Genomic DNA, 21529 nt, shown 5'->3' on the forward strand with positions numbered 1-21529 from the left:
AAGGGGCATGATTTGCAATGCATATGCTGGGTCCACTAGCTTATACCAGTTCAGGCCCATAGATGAAAGAACATGAATGCTCTAGCTAATAATTTCCTATCCTAGTCACAGGCTCACACAGACCCTCACGCTGCTCCGAGAGGTCAGTCGGGTACGGGGTGGCTGATGGCTCATCTTAGAGGTGTGAAATCCTAACAGTCCTGAGGTCATACTGCTGGTGGGAGAAACCCAGGTGCTCACGATCTAAGTCACAAGCCATGACAACAACACGGCGACCCTTGCCCTGTCTCTTCTTCCCAAACCTCTCCCAGGGAAAGGAGACATGTTCAAGACCTCCACCAGCCCAGAAGGTCCATGAGGCCTGACTCCGTCACTGGGGTCACTCACTAGCTCTGTGACCTTGACTCAACCTCTCTGCTTCAGTTTCTTCATCTGTAAAATAGGGATAGCACCATCTGTCTCTCCAGGTCCCTGTGTTGAGACAATAGGACCTAGCCCAGGATCTGGCACAATAAATACCGTGGGTGACTGAAAACTATCTGATTAATGGCTGCTGTGTCCTTTTCTTGGCAGAAGCGGGCAACCTCTAGTCAGTCGATAAACGTCAGTTGAGCCCCTGCTATGTGCCAGGCCCGGTGCTACCTGCTTTCTATGCACAGTCTCCCTGGGTTCCTCGCATCATTGTAAGGGAGGGCAGATTCTTAACCCCATTCTCCAGATGAAGAGGCAGCACAGCACGCTTAAGGAATGTGGGCAAGGTCACACAGCAAAGAGGAGGCGCTGCCTGGATCGCTGGAACCTAGAGCCCGGCTGTTAGTGTCCGTGCACGTGGCCTGCCACTCACTGCCCAACTGGGGAAAGGAAGGCCCAGAGAGGGCAGGTTACCTGCCCAAGGTCACGCAGGAGACGGCGGCCCGAGGCCTCCGGACCTCCGAGGGTTTCCGTCTCGGACCCCCCTCCTCCCGCGCTCGGGCCCCTCCAATCCGCAGCTCTGCGTGCGGGGGCGCGCGCATCCCCCGGCTGTCCGTCCGTCAGCCGTCTGTCTGGGTGGCTACGCGGGCGCAGCCGTGCTCCCCTCCCCAGCCCGGGGCGCTGCGCAGGGAGAGGCAGGGCGTTCGTGGCGCCCGGCGCGCGCGCCCCACGCCCCACGCCCCACGCCCCACGCCCGCAGCCGACAGACGGCAGCGCCTGCGCCCGAGCCCGCGCCCCCCCAGCCGGTGCGCGGGAGCCGCCGGGGCAAAGTCGCGGCGGCCGGCCGGCTGCGCGATCTCTGGCTCCCTCGCTCGCTCTCTGCTCTCAGGGGAAGGCAAGCCCGGAAGCCCCGGTAACCCGCCCTCCAAGATGAAGAAGCTCCAGGGAGCTCACCATCGCAAGGTAGGGCACGAGGACGAGGGGGCGCACACGGGGGCGGGGGCACACCTGAAGGCGGAGTGCAGAGAGAGGCCCGCCCCCCGTCCAGGCCCCGGGAGGGTCGGGGAGGGCGCCTGGACCATTGCGAGGTTCTGGGGGAGTCGGGGCTGAGCTAGATGGCAAGGAGGGGCGGGGTCACGGTCTGCTGGGGCAGGGGGGTGGGGGGGGATGCGGTTGGGAGGAGGGTTGGCAACACGGCCTTCCCCATCTGGGGGTCGGGATGTGTGTGAGGGGACCGAGGTTCGTTGGGCCGGGTCCTTCGAACAGGTGTCTGAAACCCCAGGAGGCGTGGGGTAGGGCGGCTGGGGCCAGGCGCCCGCCCTTCCCCAGCCCCCCGCCTGTTTCCTCCGGGGGCTGATTGGGGTTGGGGATGTAAGAATAGCCGAGGGCCAGCCTTGAGCTGGACTAATTACAGGGGTGGGGGGCGGGGAGCCGCCCTGGTCCTCATCGGGTGCGCTGTACACTGAAGCAGCGGCGGAGAGCCAGCAGGGAGACGCTATCTTTCCTGCCCGCGCTTTTGCCCTGCGGGGACCCACCACCTGCTTCCTCCCCACCGGCTTTAGCTTCCCTGCTAAGACCCCAGGCTGCCCCACTGCAGGGCTGGCAGGAGGCGAAGGCAGGGAGGGAGGAAATGGGAGACCCAAGGGATACGGGGGTGGGGCGGAGGCTGGCATGAGAGAGGTGGGCAAATCTGTGTTCTTGGAGCCCTGGGCCGGGACCTCAGCCCCTTCCCACCTCCTCCTGTGGGGTCAGACCTCCCGGCCCGAGGAGCCTGTGTGGGGTCAAGTTTTCTCGCTTTGGGCTTAAGAGTGGGGGGTGGGGGGTGGGGGATGTGGTGACCCCACAGGGCCGGTAGGTGTAGATATGAGAGAGAACTCACAGGGGCTGGTGTTATTGTGTCCCCCCCCCCCCATTCACGCTCTCTGCCCCTGCATCTGGGGCCATCGGTGTGTGTCTTGGGTCTTCTTGGGCCCTGCCCTCCGTTCTTTTCCATTCTCCTACTCTCTCTCCTTTCCTTTCCTCCCCTCTCCACTGCCACCAGACCACACAGTATGTAAATAGCCATAGTCTGTAAAGGCTTATCTCACGTAATCCTCCAAAATTCTGGGGGCTAAGTCTCTCTAGCCCCACTTTATAGACAAGGCAAAAACAGACGTGGGAGATGCAGCTAGCTGCTTTCCTAAAGATGGGCTCAGTAGCCTAGGACCAACAGGGCAGGGGTGGGGCCGCCTGGCCTCTGTGTCCCCTCCTTGGGTCTCAAGGTGAATGGGGCAGGGAGTGAGGAATGCCAGGTATCAGCAAAGGAACAGCGGTGTTCAGAGACGAGCACTGGGCTGAAAGTCAGGGAGTGTGGGTTCAGGTCTTAGTCTGCCCTTAACTTGCTGTTTGACCTTGGGCTCGTCTGTTTCCCTCCCTGAAACTCAGTGTCTTCATCTGCACAATGATGAAGTTGGACTCCACATTTCTATTGTCTCTTGCATCCTGAAGAAGGTGTGAGAGCCTTGGCTTGGGGCAGGCTAACCTCTTCTGGCCCCTGCTGCTGCTAGTGACCTACATCTGTTGGTTCTTAAAAGAGGGGGTGCAGGTCTGGCAAACCCACGATTCTGTTTCTGCGTGACTCCGGATAGGCGGCGGGGCGGGGGGGGGGGGGGACCGGGGGTGGGAGCTTCACACACAGGCGGAAGTGTGAAGCGACTCATTAAGCTTCCAACCCTGCCCCATTGATTTGGTCACTTGTCTCCCAGCCAGTCCCGTCCTCTTTGTGCCAGCCTCCTGGGATTCATCCATGGTGGGGTTGGGGGCCCCAGGTGGTCTTGAGATTGGCTCATCTTTGGAGGACCCAATCCCCTGTCCCTGGAGCAGGAGCAGGCTTCCCTCTGATCGGAGGAGGTGGGGGACAGAAGAGCTGGCAGCATCCTGCTCTTGGAACTCTTGTCACCATGGAAACAGAGAGCCGGGACTGCTCTGTGAGCAGAGAAAGGGCAGCAGCTTCTCAGGAGAGATCAGAGGAACCTCATTACTGGGCCCTCCTGCCAGCTGGCCTGAACAGGGTTGGGGGGTGGTCACAGGGTGACTGGCCTGTCACACTGCCCCATTTCAGGGGCCGATGTTAACTAGCTGCTCCTCCATACCTCCTGGAGCTCGCCTGGCAGGGAGTGATTCCGGAGAGCCAGTACCCACCCAGCTGGGGAGGGACCTTGTGGAAAGGGGCATCAGAGGGCAGGGGTGAGTTTCAGATCAGTCTGGGGGCCATTGCTACCCTCAGCCCAGCATGTCTGAGATCACCACAAGCCCAGTTACTGGAAAGGGCTTTTTCACGCTCTTCCTCATTATCACCATCACCCATAATTATGCCAGGCTGTCCTTGCTACCACTGGCCCTCTGGCCAACAGCCAGCCTCAGGCAGGATCATTACTATGGTCGCCACTGTCACTGAGAGTCACCTCAGTACTGTTACCCCCATTCTGCCCCCTGAACCCATTGCCCCGACCCTGTCACCGCAGCCAGCCAGACACCTCCAGTCCTGTGACACCTGCACTCTCCCTTCCCCATCTTTATCCCTGCAAAGCCTCCTCTGTCACCACCCAGTTTGTGTGTAGACACCTACTTGGGTGGTGCCGGGAAGGGGAATTTGAGGGGGGGAAAAGTGTGTCATCAATAACTGATTACTGAGTCCCTGTGCTAGGATCTGATCTGGTCTTCAACCACTGTAAGTGCCTCTGGTGAAGCCTCCCTCACAGACCATTAGAACCAGAAGACTAATAGATAGACCTACACTTCTCTGAATAAAGCTCAGCATACTAGCTTCTTAAAACCCTTTTCTTAAATAGAATTGCAGAATACTGTCTGTTCTAGTCCCTATTTGGAGAATTGCAGTGGGTATTGGTCCATTAAAGGATCTGACAAGCCCTGCAGTAAAGAAAACTTTTGCTTTGTGTTAACCCAGTGTTTCCCAAACTTCTTCTTCTTTTTTTTTTTTAAGTTTACTTATTTATTTTGAGAGAGAGAGTGTGCACACAGGCCTGGGGAGTGGGGAGAGCGGGGGGCGGGGGGGAGGGCAGAGAGAGAATCCAAAGCAGGCTCTACGTTGTCAGCCATGTCAGCGTAGAGCCCAACTCGGGGCTCAGACTCACAAACCATGAGATCATGACCTGACCTGAAATCAAGGGTCTGATGCTTAAGCAACTGAGCCACCCAGGCGATCCCTCCCGAAACTCCTTTGCCTCAAGAATCCTTTTTGCCGCTGAGCACCTGTGAACATCCAAAGGGATGTGTTTTTGGAAACACTGATTTATTCAATGCCTTCTATGTCTAAATGGGGAAACAAGGCTCAGAAAACTCTTTCCTAAAGTCACACTGTGAAGTGCCACCGACCTGGGGCTAGAATTGTAGTCTCCTGACTCCCAGTCCAGAGATATGACTGTTTTCCTATAACCACTGCTGAGCAGGAAACAGGGCGTCCTTTCTCCTCTCTCAAAACCATGAGATTTGATAATCGGCCTTCTTTGCAGCTCCATTCTTCTCTGCCAAGGGTCTGAATTTCAGAGGCAAGCAGGAAGGGTGTAGCTGTCCCTTTCTTCTGACCCATTTCAGGAGACCCTTTGGGGACTGCTCTCTGAATTGTAGATAGTTATCCTGATATCTTTGGGCTCCCCTACAGGCTAACTCACCCCCAGAGCCAGCATTCTAAGCGGCTGGAGGAGGACCTCCATTTCCCAGCCCCAGTCTGAAGGGAGAATGCCCAGTGCACTTCCCCACCCTCCTTAAATTGCAGGAAGGGCTCTTAGGGACCGCTGGTTTCCGTTCCCCTCTGTGCACGTATCTCTCCTGTAATGACAGGAAGACTGTGACTTTCTGAGATAGACCAGAACTCAGTAGCCTCTTTCTGCTCGTGAACTAAGATTCACAGCACTCCATAGGCCTCCCTGAGCCACTAGAGAATGAATTCAATTCCTCCCTCAGGGGAACCCGTGTTCCCTCCAAGGCCTCTTCTTTCTATGCTAAGGGCCCCTACTTCTCCCCTGTCCTCCTGTGACTACTTCTCCTGAACACCGTCCTGTCTGGCCACCTGCCCAGTGGACATGCTCCAACCTATGTCTTTCTTAAAATACGGTGCCCAGAATAGAGTAACAAAAGGCCAGCACCACGGGCGCCTGGGTGGCTCTGCCGATTAAGCGTCCGACTTCAGCTCAGGTCATGATCTCACCATTTGTGGGTTTGAGCTCCGCATGGGGCTCTGGGCTGACAGCTCGGAGCCTGGAGCCTGCTTTGGATTCTGTGTCTGCCTCTCCCGCTTGCACTCTGACTCTCTTTCTCTCTCAAAAATAAATAAACATTTTTTAAAGAAATTTAATTCTCTCTCAAAAATAAGTAAACATTTTTAAAACAATTTTTTTAAAAAGGCCAGCACCAGCAGTTGAAGACACGGGCTCCAGTGTCAGGAAGCTCTGGGCCCGAGACCCAGCTCTCCACCAGCCAGCCGCATAAAATCTTGACACCTCCGTGAGCCTCGATGTTCCTCATGAGTGAAGCAGCGCTTAGACCAGTACTTACTTAGCTCGTAGCGTTATTTTGAGAATGAAATCAGGTGAAACGTTGAGTGCGCGGAGCGTGTAGTAAGAGCTCAGTCCACGGTAACTGTCATTAAGATCATCGTCGCATCGTCATCAACATAGGACCGTCCCTTGATGTGACCTCTGTGCTAACCAAACTGAGACCCAGGTAGCTCTCTTAGGGCTTGAGCCATCCTGCTGGCCTCATACGTTTGTAGTTCCCTGCAACCCAGAGACGCTCCTGCGTAGGACCACGTGAGCCCAGGCAAGAGCGGTTGATTTTCCCAAGCAGGAGAGTATCTTTGCATTTAGCCCTGTTTGATTTTATATTCTTATTTTTGTTTAGGGGAGTGGAGGCATCACAGTGCTACCCTGGCCTCACCTTTCTCCCTCACCCCTTTGGTCTCTCCTACTGGCAGCCCATTACCCCAGACCTACTGATGACCCCCAGTGACCAGGGGGACGTGGACCTGGATGTGGACTTTGCCGCAGACCGGGGGAACTGGACAGGCAAACTGGACTTCCTGCTGTCCTGCATCGGCTACTGCGTGGGCCTGGGGAATGTCTGGCGCTTCCCCTACCGAGCCTACACCAACGGAGGAGGTAGGGGCCCGAGGGCCTGCTAGAGGGGCATCTAGGCTAGTAGGCCACGGCTGGGGGTGGAGTGAGGTTTTAAGTGGCCTTGGCCACCATCTCCCCTGCGACCTTGAGCAGAATTGAAAGCAGTGACACGGGGCTGGGAGAAGCGAGCTCCCTCTGCCTTGTCTTTTTTCATCACTCATCCCCTCCTCTGTCTCCCTCATGCCCAGTGCGGATACCTACTCGGCTCTCCCCCAAGGCCTTGGCCCTTCCCGGACCCCAAGAGATGGGCAGAGAGGCTTCCTCCACTTCTTGAGAGCAGCCTCTATCTGCCTCTCAGCGATCACTGTGCTTTCAAAGTTCTCCCATCCCCCCCTTCTCCCCCACCCCCGCCAGGACCTCACTCCATCAGTCAGTTCTCACTCTCAAATCTTCGATCCGCCCTCCTGTCCTGGTTCCTTCCATTCAGACTGCATACGTGAAGTCTCCCCCATCTTCAACAAATCTTCCGCCGTCCCTGCTTCGCCATCAAGTGACTGTTCGATGTCTCATTAACAGTAGCTGGGGTTGAACACTCACCATCTGCCAGGCCCCGGGCTTAGTGTTCTCACTTAACCCTGATGACAACCCTCCTGGGCTGCACCATTTTCCTGATCTGACTGCCAAGGCTTGGAGAGGCCAGGTTCCTTGTCCAAGGTCATCTGGTGGCCGACCCAACATTCCACCTTCCATTCTGCCTTCTCGAGAGCCAGTGTGCTCCCACCCGCCCTCGAAGCCTCCTTCCCGTTTCTGCCAAACTCATTGAAGAAACACCCATTGGCAGAGCGACAGAAATCCAAATAGGAGTAGATGAGGCAAGGAAAAGATGAATTGCTGTGACCAGGAAGTGTGGGACTGTAGCTGGCCTCTGATGCTCTAGGAACTCGATAATGGCCCCAGTTCTGCTGGCTCTCCCTTTCCCTGGTTCCCGATTCTGTTTCTTTCTGGGTGCTCACCTCATTTTCTGCTGGGACAGTCTCCCTCCTTGAGGTTGGGCTGGCGGGGGCGGGGGGGGCACAGACAACTCTGGAATGACTTTATCCTCAGAGCTGTTCTCTCTGAGTGAATCCATATAGGACCGCAGGGAAGGTCTTGAACTGGCTTGGCTTGGGATAAATACATCTGAGGGGGTGGGGTGGGGTGGCTGTTGTGAGTGAAAGCCCTCCCAGAGCCCTATAGTGGTGGGCAGTTCTCTAAAGGAGATGGCTACCGGTATGAGAAGCAAATGGGGAGGGATACTGGGCACACAGGATGCCACAAGCATCTAAGGGGGCGTGGCAGAGAGGATGCAGGAAGGTAGATCGGGGCCAGATTCTGCAGGGTGTTCATTCATTTCCATACTGAGGCGTTTGCACTTTTCTCTGGCAGGGAATTCACTCCTTTATTCGTTCACTCACTCAGTGTTTGCTCGAGGCCCAGCCCTCCTCTGGGCCCTGGGGCTGCAGAGGTGGGGAGATCCCCACCAGCCCCCTTGGCTCTCAGTGAGCTGGTATAAAAGGACAGTCCCAGTCCGCACGAGAAGTGCTCCATGGGGTTGCAGGTGTCTGCCATCAGGGCAGGGGCGGGGCCGGAGCTGGGCTTTAGGGGAGCTGACCCACCCGAGACCTTCCCCAACCTCCTTCCTCCTCGCAGGTGCCTTCCTCGTGCCCTACTTCCTCATGCTGGCCATCTGTGGCATCCCCCTCTTCTTCCTCGAGCTCTCTCTGGGCCAGTTCTCCAGCCTGGGACCCCTGGCCGTCTGGAAAATCAGCCCCCTCTTCAAAGGTGAGACCTCATCGTCCCGGGAGGGGTCCGGGCCTGGGGGAGGCAGGGAGGCTGCCCCCCTTCCCCCAACCTCTAGGCAGACGGGGGGATGAAGCTCAGAGAGGGGATGGCTTCCGGAGGCCACACAGCCTGGCCTGCAGGAGGCCTCGACCTGAGGACAGCCCACACTCCCCCCACCCCCAGGTGCCGGCGCGGCCATGCTGCTCATCGTAGGCCTGGTGGCCATCTACTACAACATGATCATCGCCTACGTCCTCTTCTACCTCTTCGCCTCCCTCACCAGCAACCTGCCCTGGGAACACTGTGGCAACTGGTGGAACACAGACCTCTGCCATGAGCACAGAGGCTCCAAGGATGGCAATGGAGCCCTGCCCCTCAACCTCACCAGCACCGTCAGCCCCAGCGAGGAGTACTGGAGGTCAGGCCACCGCGGGCCCCTAGCCGCCGGCAGCAGGGAGGGGGCGAGGATGGGCCGGCGTCCCCCAGGGGCTCGGCGTGCACCCGGAAGGCCGAGTGCCGGTGCTGGTGTTAGGTGGACCCCGGTTCTAATCCCAGCTCTTCAGTGACCAGCTGTGCGACCTTACCCAATATATTTGGCTTCTGATGCTCTGCCTTTGACGTGGGTCTGGTCATATATTTCTGAGGGTCACTGTGAGGATTAAGGGAAAAAAGGTACGATTGTGCCATCCAGCCTGTTGGATAATCATGCTGAGTAAATGCTGGCGGACAGTTGTGATGCTGGTGACAACAGTGATAGGAACCTTGCTGGCCGCGGCTTTGCCCCGCGTGTGTGGCGTGTGGCAGGGTGACCAGAGGACTCTCAAATCTCCATCCCCACAGCCGCTACGTTCTCCACATCCAAGGCAGCCGGGGCATTGGCAGTCCTGGGGAGATCCGCTGGAACCTCTGCCTCTGCCTGCTGCTTGCCTGGGTCATCGTGTTCCTCTGTATCCTCAAGGGCGTGAAGTCTTCGGGCAAGGTAGGGCCTTCTGGGAGGCCCTAGAGGCCTGAGGGGCTGGGAGGCGTGAGGACTTCCCGGAGGAGGCAGGGCATGGACTGAGCCTGAGAGGATGAATAGACTTCCTACTTGGAAAAAGTTCAGGGGCAGGGGCGGGGAGGGGGGAGGTGGGTGGCTAGGGATTGGGAAGGGGGAGGAAGAAAGATGTGACGGTAAGGGTGGGCAGTGGCTAGAAACTTGCCAGGGACAGGACTGATCTGTTACTCAAGTTTGCATCTTGACCCAGTGCTTGGCACTTTGAAGAGGCTCCGTCCGCATGTGTTTGTTGAATGCTTGGAAGGTGGGTGTATGAGTCAGAGGTAACTGACCAGAACCCAGTTGTCACACTCGATTAGAAAGTCCAGAGGGTGTGCTTCAGGTACAGCTGGGTCTAGGGGTTCAAAGGATGTTATCAGGAATGTGGTTCTCTTGGTCTCTCAGGAGTGCTTCATATCTTACCTGCTTGGTGAAAGGTTCTCCCTTGCTCCACTTCTCAAAAACCCTAGAACTGGGTCTCACTGTGTAGGCTGGGTCATGTTCCCATCCCTGAACCGATCACTGTGGCCAGGAGGGTGGGGTGCTCTGCTTGGCTGGGTCTGGTCAGGTGCCCACCTCTGGAGCTGGGAATGGGGTCAGTCCCAGCTAGGGAAAGTCAGGTGACTGGTGTCTGAAGGAGGCCAGATGGATGCGAGGCAGACAAAGCCACGGATGCCCACTTGAGGTTATGAAGGGTGGGAAGGACCATGAAGCTGTTTTAGAAAGACTTGGAAACCTTCTGAGTGGTTTATTCACTCATTTATAAATTAGAACTTGTCCCTGTGCAAAGTGCTGGGAAGTGTCGCCCACGAGGAACAGAACCAAAAGAAAGACTAGAAAGGTAGGGTAGAAACCAATGAGAAAGAGGGGAGAAACAATCATGGTGCAAGTCGGGACAGTGACGAGCCTGAGACCTGGTGGCGTTTGCTGAGAAAGTGGCTGGAGGTTTGGGAACAGGTGGAGACAGGATGGAGGGGAGTTTGGGAATGTGCAGTGGCTGCTGACCACGCAAGGTGGGCTTTCCTGGGCTAGGGGCACGGGGGGTGGACGCATCGGAGGGGAAACTCTCATAACCCCTGCAAGGCAAGGCTTCCGGGCAAGGGGCGAAGGCAGCCTGGACCAGGGCACTGCAGAGCTGGAGAGAGTGGGTGGGTCAGGGACTCCTTGGGAAGCAGCGACAGGACTTTGCTGAGGGATCCATGTGTGGAGGGAGGGGCGCAGGGAATGAAAGAAAAGCATCATGGATGATGGCTCTTCTCATCTTGGCCTACCCAAAGGTTGGGGAGGCGAGTTGGGTAAAATGGGGACTTCTGGAAAAGGAGCAGGGTGGAAGGAAGGTCACCCCTGCCTTCCCTCCCCACTTATCGTGCCTCAGGTGGTATATTTCACGGCCACGTTCCCCTACCTCATCCTGCTCATGCTGCTGGTCCGAGGAGTCACCCTCCCAGGGGCCTGGAAGGGCATCCAGTTCTATCTCACCCCTCAGTTCCACCATCTGTTGTCTTCCAAGGTGAGGCCCTCGGGGCTGGGGCATAGAGGGAGGGGTCAGGCCTGAGCCAGGGAATAGAAAGAGGGCGCCCCTGGGGAAAAGAAGGTGGGGGGGGCACCTGGGTGGCTCAGTCGGTTAAGCATCTGACTTGGGCTCAGGTCATGACCTCGCGGTTTGCGAGTTCGAGCCCCGCGTTGGGCTCTGTGCTGACACCTCGGAGCCTGGAGCCTGCTTCGCATTCTGTGTCTCCCCCTCTCTCTGGCCCTCCCATGCTCATGCTCATGCTCCATCTCTCTCTGTCTCTCAATAATAAATAAAACGTTAAAAAAAAAAAAAGAAGGGGGTAGGAATCCTTCATGTGATGGGCCCCTGCTACCAGACCCTGGGCTCGGCTCTGTGCTCAACACTGTGTGTCTTTTTCACTTATTATTCTTCACCATCCTGTGAAGTAGACATTATTCTGGGGCACGTGGCTGGCTCAGTCAGAGGAGCGTACGACTTTTGATCTTGGGGTCATGAGTTTGAGCCCCACATTTGATGTAGAGTCCTAAAAAAATATATAAACCTTAAGGGGCACCTGGGTGGCTTAGTCGGTTAAGCGTCTGACTCTTGATTTTGGCTCAGGTCATGATCTGGTTCCTGAGTTCAAGCCCCGTGTTGGGCTCTGCACTCATGGTGCCCACTGACAGTGTGGAGCCTCCTTGGGATTATCTCTGTCTGCCCCCCCCCCCAACCCGTGCGAGCACGTGTGTGCTCTCTCTCTCTCAAAATAAATAAAACTTAAAAAAGAAATGTAAAAAAAGGGAAGACATTATTCATCCATTTTACAGATGAAGAAACTGAGACCCAAAAGAGTGATAAGTTTAAGGTCACGGGGCTAGGGAGTGGCAGAGCCGGAATTCCAACCCAGATCTGACTCCACACCCCAAGGAGGGCATTTGTAATTATGGAAACAATGGTACCGACGGCTTTAACATTTCTCATTTGTTAACAGATGCCCGCCTGACCACGCCTTAGCACTTTGCACATACGTGGTCATTAGTCCTCACCACCACCTTCATTTCAGAGGAGGCGCCCGAGGCTCAGGGAGAAGCTGTGGCATGCCTAAGCCACACAGCTAGAAAGTGGGGAGCTAGAATCAAATCCAGGTCCCTCCAACTCCAGGGAAGAGGGAAAGGGGTTCCAATGGGCTTATTGTCAATATGAATCTACTGAAAATTTACGTGAGACGCCACTTCCTTCAGAACTGGACCAAGCTTAGCGATCATCTAGATCCTGGATGGGGAAACTGAGGCCCGGAAAGGGACTTTCCCCAGTCCTGCAGTGTAAGTGCTGGAACAGGGTTTGCTCCCAGCCCGTGTCACTTGTGAGCCGGGCTCCTTACCGTACCATCCCTGGACCTGCCGACTCGCTCTCACTCCACCTCCTTCCTCCTCTTTCCTTGGCCCTCTGGATGCCACGGTGTGCAGCCCCTTCTCTTTGCTCTCCATCTGCACCCTTTCCTGCCACAGGTGTGGATCGAAGCTGCTCTTCAGATCTTCTACTCCCTGGGTGTGGGCTTCGGGGGTCTCCTCACTTTTGCCTCCTACAACACGTTTCACCAGAACATCTATAGGTCAGTGCAGCCTCAGAGCCCTCGAGGCCAGAGCAGGGAGGAGAGTGGCTGGCCAGGGCGGGCCTCCTGGGGTGAGGGCGGGGCCCGCTCACTCTGGCCTGGACTTCTGTGCCCGGACCTCTCCCGGCAGAGACACCTTCATCGTCACTCTGGGCAACGCCATCACCAGCATCCTGGCTGGCTTCGCCATCTTCTCTGTGCTGGGCTACATGTCTCAGGAGCTGGGTGTGCCTGTGGACCAAGTGGCCAAAGCAGGTGGGCAGGCCGGCCAGCCCTGGTGGGGGGGGGGGGGGGGGGGGGGCGGGGGGGCGGGGCACCGCTGGGGCTGGGCCAGGGAGCACAGTGTGGACCGGCAAGGTCGCGGATGGGTTTGTCCAGTGCGTGTGTGGGTTTGCGCACACACGAACGCGTGTGTCTTTGCCGGTCTCTGGGTGTCCGAGTGCAGAGGGGGTGTGCATCAACCTGAGTCCGGAGATAAATGGATTTCTGTGTGAGAGTGTCTTATGTTTGATCACGTCTTAGTAACTTGCCTTGTTTGTCCAAGTGAGTCATTTCCTATGTCAAGAGGACATGTGCACGTGAACTGAGGGTTCAAATGAGGATGTGAATCAGTGTCTTGTGCCAGTGGACGTGTCTAAGTGTGTGTGTTAGTGGAATTGTTTGTGTCAGTGATGGTATACATAAATGTATGCAAGTGAGGTTTTACGTTGGGTCTTGGGTTTATTCATGTACTCATTTTTTTTTTTATTTTAGAGAGAGAGCAGGGGAGAGGGAGAGAGGGAGAGAGAGAGAGAGAAGAGAATCTTAAGCAGGCTCCATCGTCAGCATGGAGCTCGATGTGGGACTCGATCCCACGACCCTGGGATCCTGACCTGAGCCAAAATCAAGAGTCAGATGACCAACCGACTGAGCCATCGAGGCACCTCTCACACACTCATTGTTAATCCATTTATTTTATCAATCTATGTTTCTTGAGCACCAGCAATGCACCGGCCCGCGTCCTAGGAGTTAAGTGTTAGAGGTGTGCAGATAGCGTGCGTCTCTGGGCTTGGCTGAACTAGTGTGCCCCGGTGGATGTAAGCGACCGCATGTGTTTGAGTGTGCATGTGGGGGGCCTGCCCCGTGCCCCAGGCTGCTGACTCTTTGTGCCCTTGGCCCAGGCCCCGGCCTGGCCTTTGTCGTCTACCCACAGGCCATGACCATGCTGCCTCTGTCGCCCTTCTGGTCCTTCCTTTTCTTCTTCATGCTCCTGACTCTTGGCTTGGATAGCCAGGTGAGCCTCGTGTGTGCCAGCGGGCCCCCTGTGGTGTGTGTTTGTGTCTGTGAGGTGGGTGCGTCTGTGTGTGTCCATGTGTGATGTGTGTCTTTGTGTGAGATGTGCAACTGTGTGTGTGCGTCTCTGTGTGCTGTGTCTATGTGTGATGTATCCATGTGATGTGTCTGTGTGTACCTCTGGGGGTGTCTGTGCATGTGTGCTGTGAGGGGGGCAGAATTCTGACCCTCCTCCCCCCTCCCCCCAGTTTGCCTTCCTGGAGACCATTGTGACAGCTGTGACAGACGAGTTCCCGTATTACCTGCGGCCCAAGAAGGCTGTGTTCTCGGGGCTCATCTGCGTGGCCATGTACCTGATGGGGCTGGTCCTCACCACTGACGTGAGTGGTGCTTCGGGGTGGGTGGGCAGCTGGTGGGTGAGGCAGGGGCAGGCGCCCACAGCAATGTCAGTGATCGTTCCCTGGGCTACCGGCTTGTTCCTGTTCGGGAGGAAGCTGGCCCACCCCAGGCGCCCTCCCCGAGGGCAGCTCGGTCTAGGACCCAGAGTCCTGGCTTGGAAGTATAAAAGACCTGGGCTCCAGCCTGGTTCCTGCTCTGGCTGAATGACCCCAAGACAAGTGGCTTCCCCTCCCGGAGCCTGTTTTCCCACCAATAAAATGGGGGTCTACATCTAGGATTGTTGTGAGACTCAGATAAGATGGTGTGTGTAAAGGGCTTGGCAGGTAGACAGCAGTCCCACTGTTACCGTCTTGCTGTCACCGCTGGCCTGGCTGCTTCCTGCCCACCTCCTGCCTGGAGAAGGGGTCGCAGCAGGGAGCAAGACCGGGGTGAGGGAACCCCAGAGCTGTGACTTGTGTTCCAGGGGGGCATGTACTGGCTGGTGCTTCTGGACGACTACAGCGCCAGCTTCGGGCTAATGGTGGTGGTGATCACCACGTGCCTCGCCGTCACCCGGGTGTATGGTGAGAGGGGCCACGGGAGGCGGCGTTGAGGCTCCCCACCGTGGGAGGGTGGGAGTCTACTCTGGAGCCCGCCTGCACTGGGTCCCCGGTCCCAAGGGCCAGGGTCTCCAGTCGGGGCAGTTGGGGTGGAGGAGGGGCTGCTGGTGGGGCCATTCTCCTCCCCTCCCCCGTGCAGGCATCCAGAGGTTCTGCCGGGACATCCACATGATGCTGGGCTTCAAGCCGGGCCTGTACTTCAGGGCCTGCTGGCTGTTCCTGTCCCCGGCCACGCTTCTGGTAATGGGTGGGAAAGAAGGCTGCTGGCTGGGGCCCCGGGGCTGAGAGTAGGGCCCCGCCCTGGGCACTCAGGCTGGCGGGGCTGCCCTGGCCCGGAGTGGGCCTCTGTCAGGGCTGAGGGGTGGGTGGGCACCAGGATCTTGGTCTACTCCCGTCCCCTTGATGTCCCCAGCTGTTGTAGCCAGGCTGGGCCTAGCCCTGCATTTGGTTGGCAAAATGAGTGGGGCATTCTCAGGCCTCGGGGCCTTAGGGCGGGGGCTTTGAGGCTCGTGTGTTTGCTTGTGTCTGTGCTTTCTTGGCCTTGGAATTGAAGCAGTTCAGGCACAGGCTGTCTCAGGAATTGGGTGCTTCAGAGCTGGGCTGTCTCAGGCCTCGCAAAGGCTCCGAGGATGGACCATCTTAGGTTCTGCACAGCTAAGGTTATCTCCGACACTGGGTGGCTCTGAGCTGGGCTCCCTCAGGCCTTCGGGTAGCTCAGACCTGGGCTACCCCAAGCCCTGGGGCCTGTGCAAAGCCCACTGTGACACTGGGGCCCCCGCCTGCAGGCCCTGCTGGTATACAGCATCGTCAAGTACCAGCCCTCAGAGTATGGCAGCTACAGATTCCCAGCCTGGGCGGAGCTGCTGGGCATCCTGATGGGCCTGCTGTCCTGCCTCATGATCCCAGCCGGCATGCTGGTGGCCGTGCTCCGGGAGGAGGGCTCGCTCTGGGAGGTAAGTCTGCCCTTGGTCTTCCCGACCCGTGGCCCGGCCCCGGGCCCACCTGCTGGAACAGAACACATCTGCACCAGCACCTTATCCAGGGCCTTGCAGGCTTTTCCAGCCAATAGCCTGAGCTATGAATCCTGCTTGGGGTAATGCAGTCTCAAGGGGCTTCGGGTCCTGCCCTGTGGCCCCCGGGGCCACACGAGGCCTCTGAGCGGGAGCACACTCCAGAGACCACCGATGTGGGCCAGTGTCCACGTGTGTTGGGGAGAGGACAAGGGAATGGCCCAGGGTCCCACTGTGAGTCAGGCAAAGGTCAGGACCCAGACTCCGGTCACCAGCCCAAAGCTTCCCTATGAAACTCAAGGTCAGAAGGCAACACTCAGGGACCCCAGAGGGTGGACTCTCACTCTTCTCCCTGCTGCAGCCCACGGGTGGCCTGAGAACGGGCTGATGGTGGGAGCCCTGCCCACGCCAGGCTTTGTGAAGAGATCTAGAAAGCACAGAGAATGCAAGCTGTCTGGGCACGGGGATCTGCAGGCCTCAGAAGAGGGGAGTGGGCCAGTGGGTGTGCTGTGATGCTGTGTGACCACTGCAATGTTCTGCCCCTCTCTGAGCCTCATCACACTCTCGGGACTTCTGACGCCATGGGTGTGGAGTCCTCTGGGGGCAAGAGGCTGTCATAGTGAGCAGAGCTGAGGGAGGCTACTAGGGCCTGGGAAGAGCCTACGGACCCCCAAAGAGAGCCAGCTTGTGCTGGTTCATAAGAGCTAATTGTTAAATACTCAGGGATATTGTGAGCCAGTTGTTAAACCATCAATAACTTGAAACTGACCTTGGTGGGAATATTTACACCACCGGAACTGGTTACAAATCGAGCCTCCTGTGCCCCTCCATACACCACCCCCAGCCTGCTCGTCAGCTTCTCCCACCTCCCATAGAGCTCCACTGCACCTCAGCTGCCCCCCACCCCACCTTCATATCTCCACCTGGAGAGAGGCTCAGAGCCCTCCCCCTGCAGAAATGACTGCACCACCCAGACCACAGGCTAGTCCTGGAGTCCAGCCACCGCTCTGTCTCCAATTGCTGTGTGACTAGGAGCAAACGCCTTGCCTTCTCTGAACCTCGGGAGCCCCACCTGTACCTCTAAAGGAAACCTGTCTCCTTGCGTGAGAGCCAGGGTGTCTGCAAAGGAAAGGAGGAGACAGCCAGGTGGCGGGGCCATGTTGTTATGGGGTCAGCACTGCAGAGGACTTGCCCAGGTCCGGAGTGCCACCTTCAGAAACCAGGGCTTCTAGCACTGACACACTAGGAGGAATCCTAGGGCTGCCTTTTGCCAGCTGCATGACCCTAAGCAAGTTAACACACCTCTCTGAACCTTGCTTTCTCTCTCCTTAAAGTGAGGACAGTGACACCTACCCATAAGGGTTGCTGTGAGAAGAAAAGAGGCTCGTCAGCATCTTCAGAGCTGTGAGGGGCAGAAAAGCAGAGTATTCTAAAAGTTTAGGATGGAATCAGACTGCCTGGGTTCAAACCCCAGGATGACCACTGTGTGAGCTTGGCCAAGGTGACCGACCTTGCTGAACTTTACCTCCAGATAGTATCTGTGGGAGTAGACGATGAAAGTCTTAATGCCCCTTTCCCAGGGACTCTGTAAGGATTGAAGAAGCCCACATTTAGCATAAGGCTGGAACATGGTGAATGTTTTGTTCCCCACCAGGGATTCTCACGGGGGCGATTTTGCCCTCAGAAGCCATTTGCTAATGTCTGGAGGCACTTTGATTGTCGTAAGAGTACAGTGTGCACAGGGGATGCTCCCGGGATCCAGTGGGGAGAGGGCAGGGATCTGCTAACCATCCTCAGTGTGCAGAACAGCCCTTATGCAGGGATTCTCCAGGCCGAGACGTCCACAGTTCTCAGGTCAGGAAGTCTTGATCTAGGCACTAGTGTGCAGCTGGGAACAGACCTAAGTCCTTGCTCTCAAGGGGCTTGTATTTTAATGTGGGAGACAGACAATAAACAAACAAATACATAAAGATAGTGGTAAGTACTATACTTAAAAAAAAAACAAAACAACACAGAAACAAAAACAAAAAACAAACCTAAGTTTAGGAATAGAGAATGATGGAAGGTGGTATTTTGGCCAGGGTGTCTGGGAAGACCTCCCAGGGGGGTGGGGGTGTGTGTGGGGACAGACACCTGACCAAATCGACAAGGTGATCTATCTAGCTTTGGAAGGGGAGAGCATTCCAGGTAGAAGGACAGCCGGTGCAAAGGCCCTGAGGCAGGAGGGGCTGGCATGTTTGAGGGCAGCAAGGGGGTCAGCGAGACTGGATCAGAGCAGGTGAGGGCAGAAGGAGAGTGGTCAGAGCTGAGGTCAGGGAGGCAGACAGGGGCCAGGACGTGGAGGCCATGGTGAGCACTTTGGGTTCCATTCTAAGTGAGATGATAAGCCACTGGCAAATTTCTGAGCAGTGGGGTGACGTGCTCTACAACAGTTAAGTGTCACCATGCTTTGAGTATGGAGCCATGCTAGGCCTCGGGCTAAGGGCACCGCACACGTTATCCTCCTTGAATCTGCACCCAGCAAGGCTCCACTTGATGTTGGTTGTCCGTCTGCCTTCAAGGGTCTGGGGCTCTTCTCCCTGCAGCTCAGGCAGAAGGCTTTTGGGAATGTAGTTGGAAAAGGGAGGAACCCTAGAACGTCCAGACTTAGTCATTGTCTTAGTCACCTCCCTCCTCCCATGGAAACTGGGGCTTGAGAGGGAAAGGTCAGACATCAGAGTCAGAGCGAGGCCAAATGTTAGACACTTGGAAGGTCAGCGACAGTCCTGTCTCAGTTCTCCTGGTTCCTGGCTCTTTCCCAAACCTCCCAGCTCCTTAGGACTCAGCATTTAGGGGAAGGCACCCAGAGTGGGCTCCTGGATTGCAGTCACAGCAGACACCATTTACTGGGCCTTGCCCTGTTCCCGGCACCCTGCTAAGTGCTGCATCTCAGGGCCTGCCCGTGAGGGCATCATGATCCCCAAGTTACAGAGGAGGAAACAGAGCATGGAAAGCTTAAATTCCATGCTCAAAGGCCACCCAGCTCGTGACAGCAGAGCAGGACTCTCATCCAGGCGTGTGGCTCACTCCCCTGGGGAAGGTGCTACCGCCCGGGCCCCCTGCGATTCTTGCGCGGACTGATCCAGGTGCCGTGGTGATGTCTCTGTCCGGTGCCCGGCCCCAGGAAGCACTCCACCACGAGCGCCGGCCGTTTTCACCGCTCTCCTTGCTCTGCTGCAGCGGCTCCAGCAGGCCAGCCGACCGACCATGGACTGGGGCCCGTCGCTGGAGGAGAACCGGACTGGCATGTACGTGGCCACGCTAGTGGGGAGCCAGTCACCCAAGCCACTGATGGTGCACATGCGCAAGTACGGGGGCATCACCAGCTTCGAGAACACTGCCATCGAGGTGGACCGCGAGATCGCTGAGGAGGAGGAGTCTATGATGTGAGACAGAAGGCAGGCGGGCAGCCTGCCTGGCCGCAAAGGGTAGCTGTGCCCTCTGGGGCTCTGAGAGGCCCCGAGGCCGTGGGAGGTTGCCCCGGGTGATGCCGGTCCCCCGTGCAAGTCCTTTCTTGTGGCCTCTGCCTCTCCTCCGTCTACCTTCTCCGCGTGTGCACACAAACCCACTCAGAGCTCAGCCCTCATTTCGCAGATGGATGAACTGAGGCCAGGGAGGAGGGACTTGCCCAAGGTCACATGGCGGAGGGGACTGGATGCCAGGCCTGCTGGCCAACCAGCTCCCTTTCTCACGTGGCAGGTGGGAGCATCTTCTCATCTCCGTTCAGGGCCCAGACTCCTCTCTTTTCTAGGGGAGGCTCCCCATACACTTCGAACAGCCAGAATCCAAGCTGGGCAGGGACGCCCAGGGCATGGCAAGGCCCACGAGGCCCCAGGCATCAAGGGTTAGCAAGTCAGGTGGGAGAAGGACCCCTGTGGACTCATGTGCCCACCAGGTTTCCTGAAGGAGGTGGGGCCTGAAGGCCCTGGAGGATGGGGCAAGTTGGGAGAGAGAGAGGAAGAGGAGGGCAGGGTGTGGAGGCCCCCCTGTAACCCCTGTGCCTCCCCTGGAGCCCCGGGCAGAAACCAAAGTGTTCCCAGGTTACAGCAGGGTCCAGGTGGGAATGACGAATGAGGGGGAGGGGGAGGAGGGACGTGGGGTGGGCAGGGTTTTGCATGATCTGGGTGTGCTTTCGATAGAATATCTTTCAGGGTCAGCGTGCAGGGTGGCTTCGAGGGGACAGGGGGGAGGAAGCAGGCCTGTGGAGGGCAGGCAAGAGGGGCGGTGGCCTGAGTGAGGGGGTGGGGTGGGGAAAGGAGGAGGACCCCACACTCCCCTCCCCCCCAGATAAAGGCCGGCAGCCTCCCACACTGGACCCCGCCCTCCGGTGTAGGGAGCCCTGGGCATGATTAGGACAGAGGACACAAGTGGACAGGTGGGAGTGAGGGGTCCTAGTCAGGACCCAAAGCCCCTGCATTCCCTTCTCCCTGCCCTGGCGGCCCTCACTGTCTCCTCCAGCTCCGGGCACTGCTGGGAAGTTGGCCTTGGCTGTGGACGACCAAGGCAACTAAGAGGCTTGGAGATGGTCCGCACATGTGGCTGTCTGGTCCTGATGCTGCCCACCCCTGCTCCGGGACGCGGGTCCCCGGGCCCAGGCGTGGGGGGGTGGAGCCAGCGAGCCCAGGGCAGCCGACTCCTCAGCCCCGTGGCCAGAGGCCTTGGCATCTTCAGTCCCTGGCACAGGAGGGGCTGTCCTGGGGCCCCCACTCGCCCCCAAGAGATGAGGGTGGGGTGTGCGAATGCCTGAGTAGAGCTTCTGCCCACACAGTGCTCCCCAGCGGGGCGGAGCACCCTCGTGCAGGGGGCTGGCCTCTGTGCCCTTTCTCCTGCTGTCTCCCCAGCCCATCCATGTTCCGTCCATTTGTTGTCAATAAACACCAACGAGCTCATCCTTCTCACCCCTTCTCCTTACTGCTGAGAACCATGAGTTGGGCAGCCCAGGGCTCTCCGGCTGACGGCTGAGGGAACCGAGGCTCAGCTGTTTGCTTCCCTGGGTCCCCCGGCTTCTGACACTTGCTCTGCCATTGTGCTATGGCCGTGGTGGATGGGTGGGCTGAGGAAGGGTGGTGAAGAGGAGGAAGCCCTTGAAGACTGCTTTGCCCCCCTTGTACATCTGGGCAAACTGAGGCCCACCGAAGGGGAAGACTTGCTCGAGACTACCCAGCTGAGGCAGGAGGCCGTCCCCTTTCCCCCTCCAGCTGCTTCCCAGCCTTACCCTCAGGTGCAGCTGGGGCTAGAAGACCAGGGTTAGGAGGGGCCCAGAGTTTCCCAGGCTGGTGCGACCCACCCCCTCCTGGCAGGACGTTGCCACATAAAAGAGTCCCAGGGCCTTTCAAATGCGAAGCCCAGGTGTTTGCAAAGGCTTTGATTAGGGGTGGGGAGAAAAGGCCGCTGCCTATTTTGGATATTAATAAATTTCCCCTAACAAAGAGCCAGGCCCCCTCCTGCCCCTCTTTGGGGCAGTAGGTGGAGGAAGAGTGATGGGTTTGCTAATTTGCTGAGGGCACAAGAATGGCCTTCACAGTTCAAGGTGCCTCTTCCCACACTCTTGGGGGCAGGCTCCAGTCTTGCTAACAGAGGCCCCTGGTGCCAGCACAGTGGCCCCAGCCCAGGAGAGGGCACTCTCCAGTCCCCCCAGCTGTCTCTAGGACAGACCCCAGGCCCCGGGCCAAGGTCCTGTGAGTACTCATTGCCCAGCCTCTTGGGTGCAGCCTGGGGTCCTGGGAGT

At 57.5% G+C, this 21529-nt stretch overlaps 1 protein-coding gene across 1 annotated transcript; it reads left to right on the top strand.

The window, feature by feature from the left end:
* The first annotated feature begins 816 nt into the window (after positions 1-816).
* SLC6A7 (solute carrier family 6 member 7) lies at positions 817-20690 on the top strand. The gene is made up of 14 exons (XM_019464409.2): positions 817-1374; positions 6383-6566; positions 8214-8345; positions 8529-8763; positions 9186-9324; positions 10754-10888; positions 12379-12482; positions 12613-12737; positions 13643-13755; positions 14003-14134; positions 14617-14716; positions 14892-14992; positions 15538-15705; positions 18982-20690. Exons 1-14 carry the CDS (start codon positions 1342-1344, stop codon positions 19189-19191), a joined length of 1911 nt encoding a protein of 636 aa, XP_019319954.1. The 5' UTR covers positions 817-1341; the 3' UTR covers positions 19192-20690.
* The last annotated feature ends 839 nt before the right edge of the window (positions 20691-21529 follow it).

The sequence above is a fragment of the Panthera pardus genome, unplaced genomic scaffold (genome assembly GCF_024362965.1).
Source record: "Panthera pardus isolate Hobbes unplaced genomic scaffold, ASM2436296v1 HiC_scaffold_2, whole genome shotgun sequence".
Lineage (NCBI taxonomy): Eukaryota > Metazoa > Chordata > Mammalia > Carnivora > Felidae > Panthera > Panthera pardus.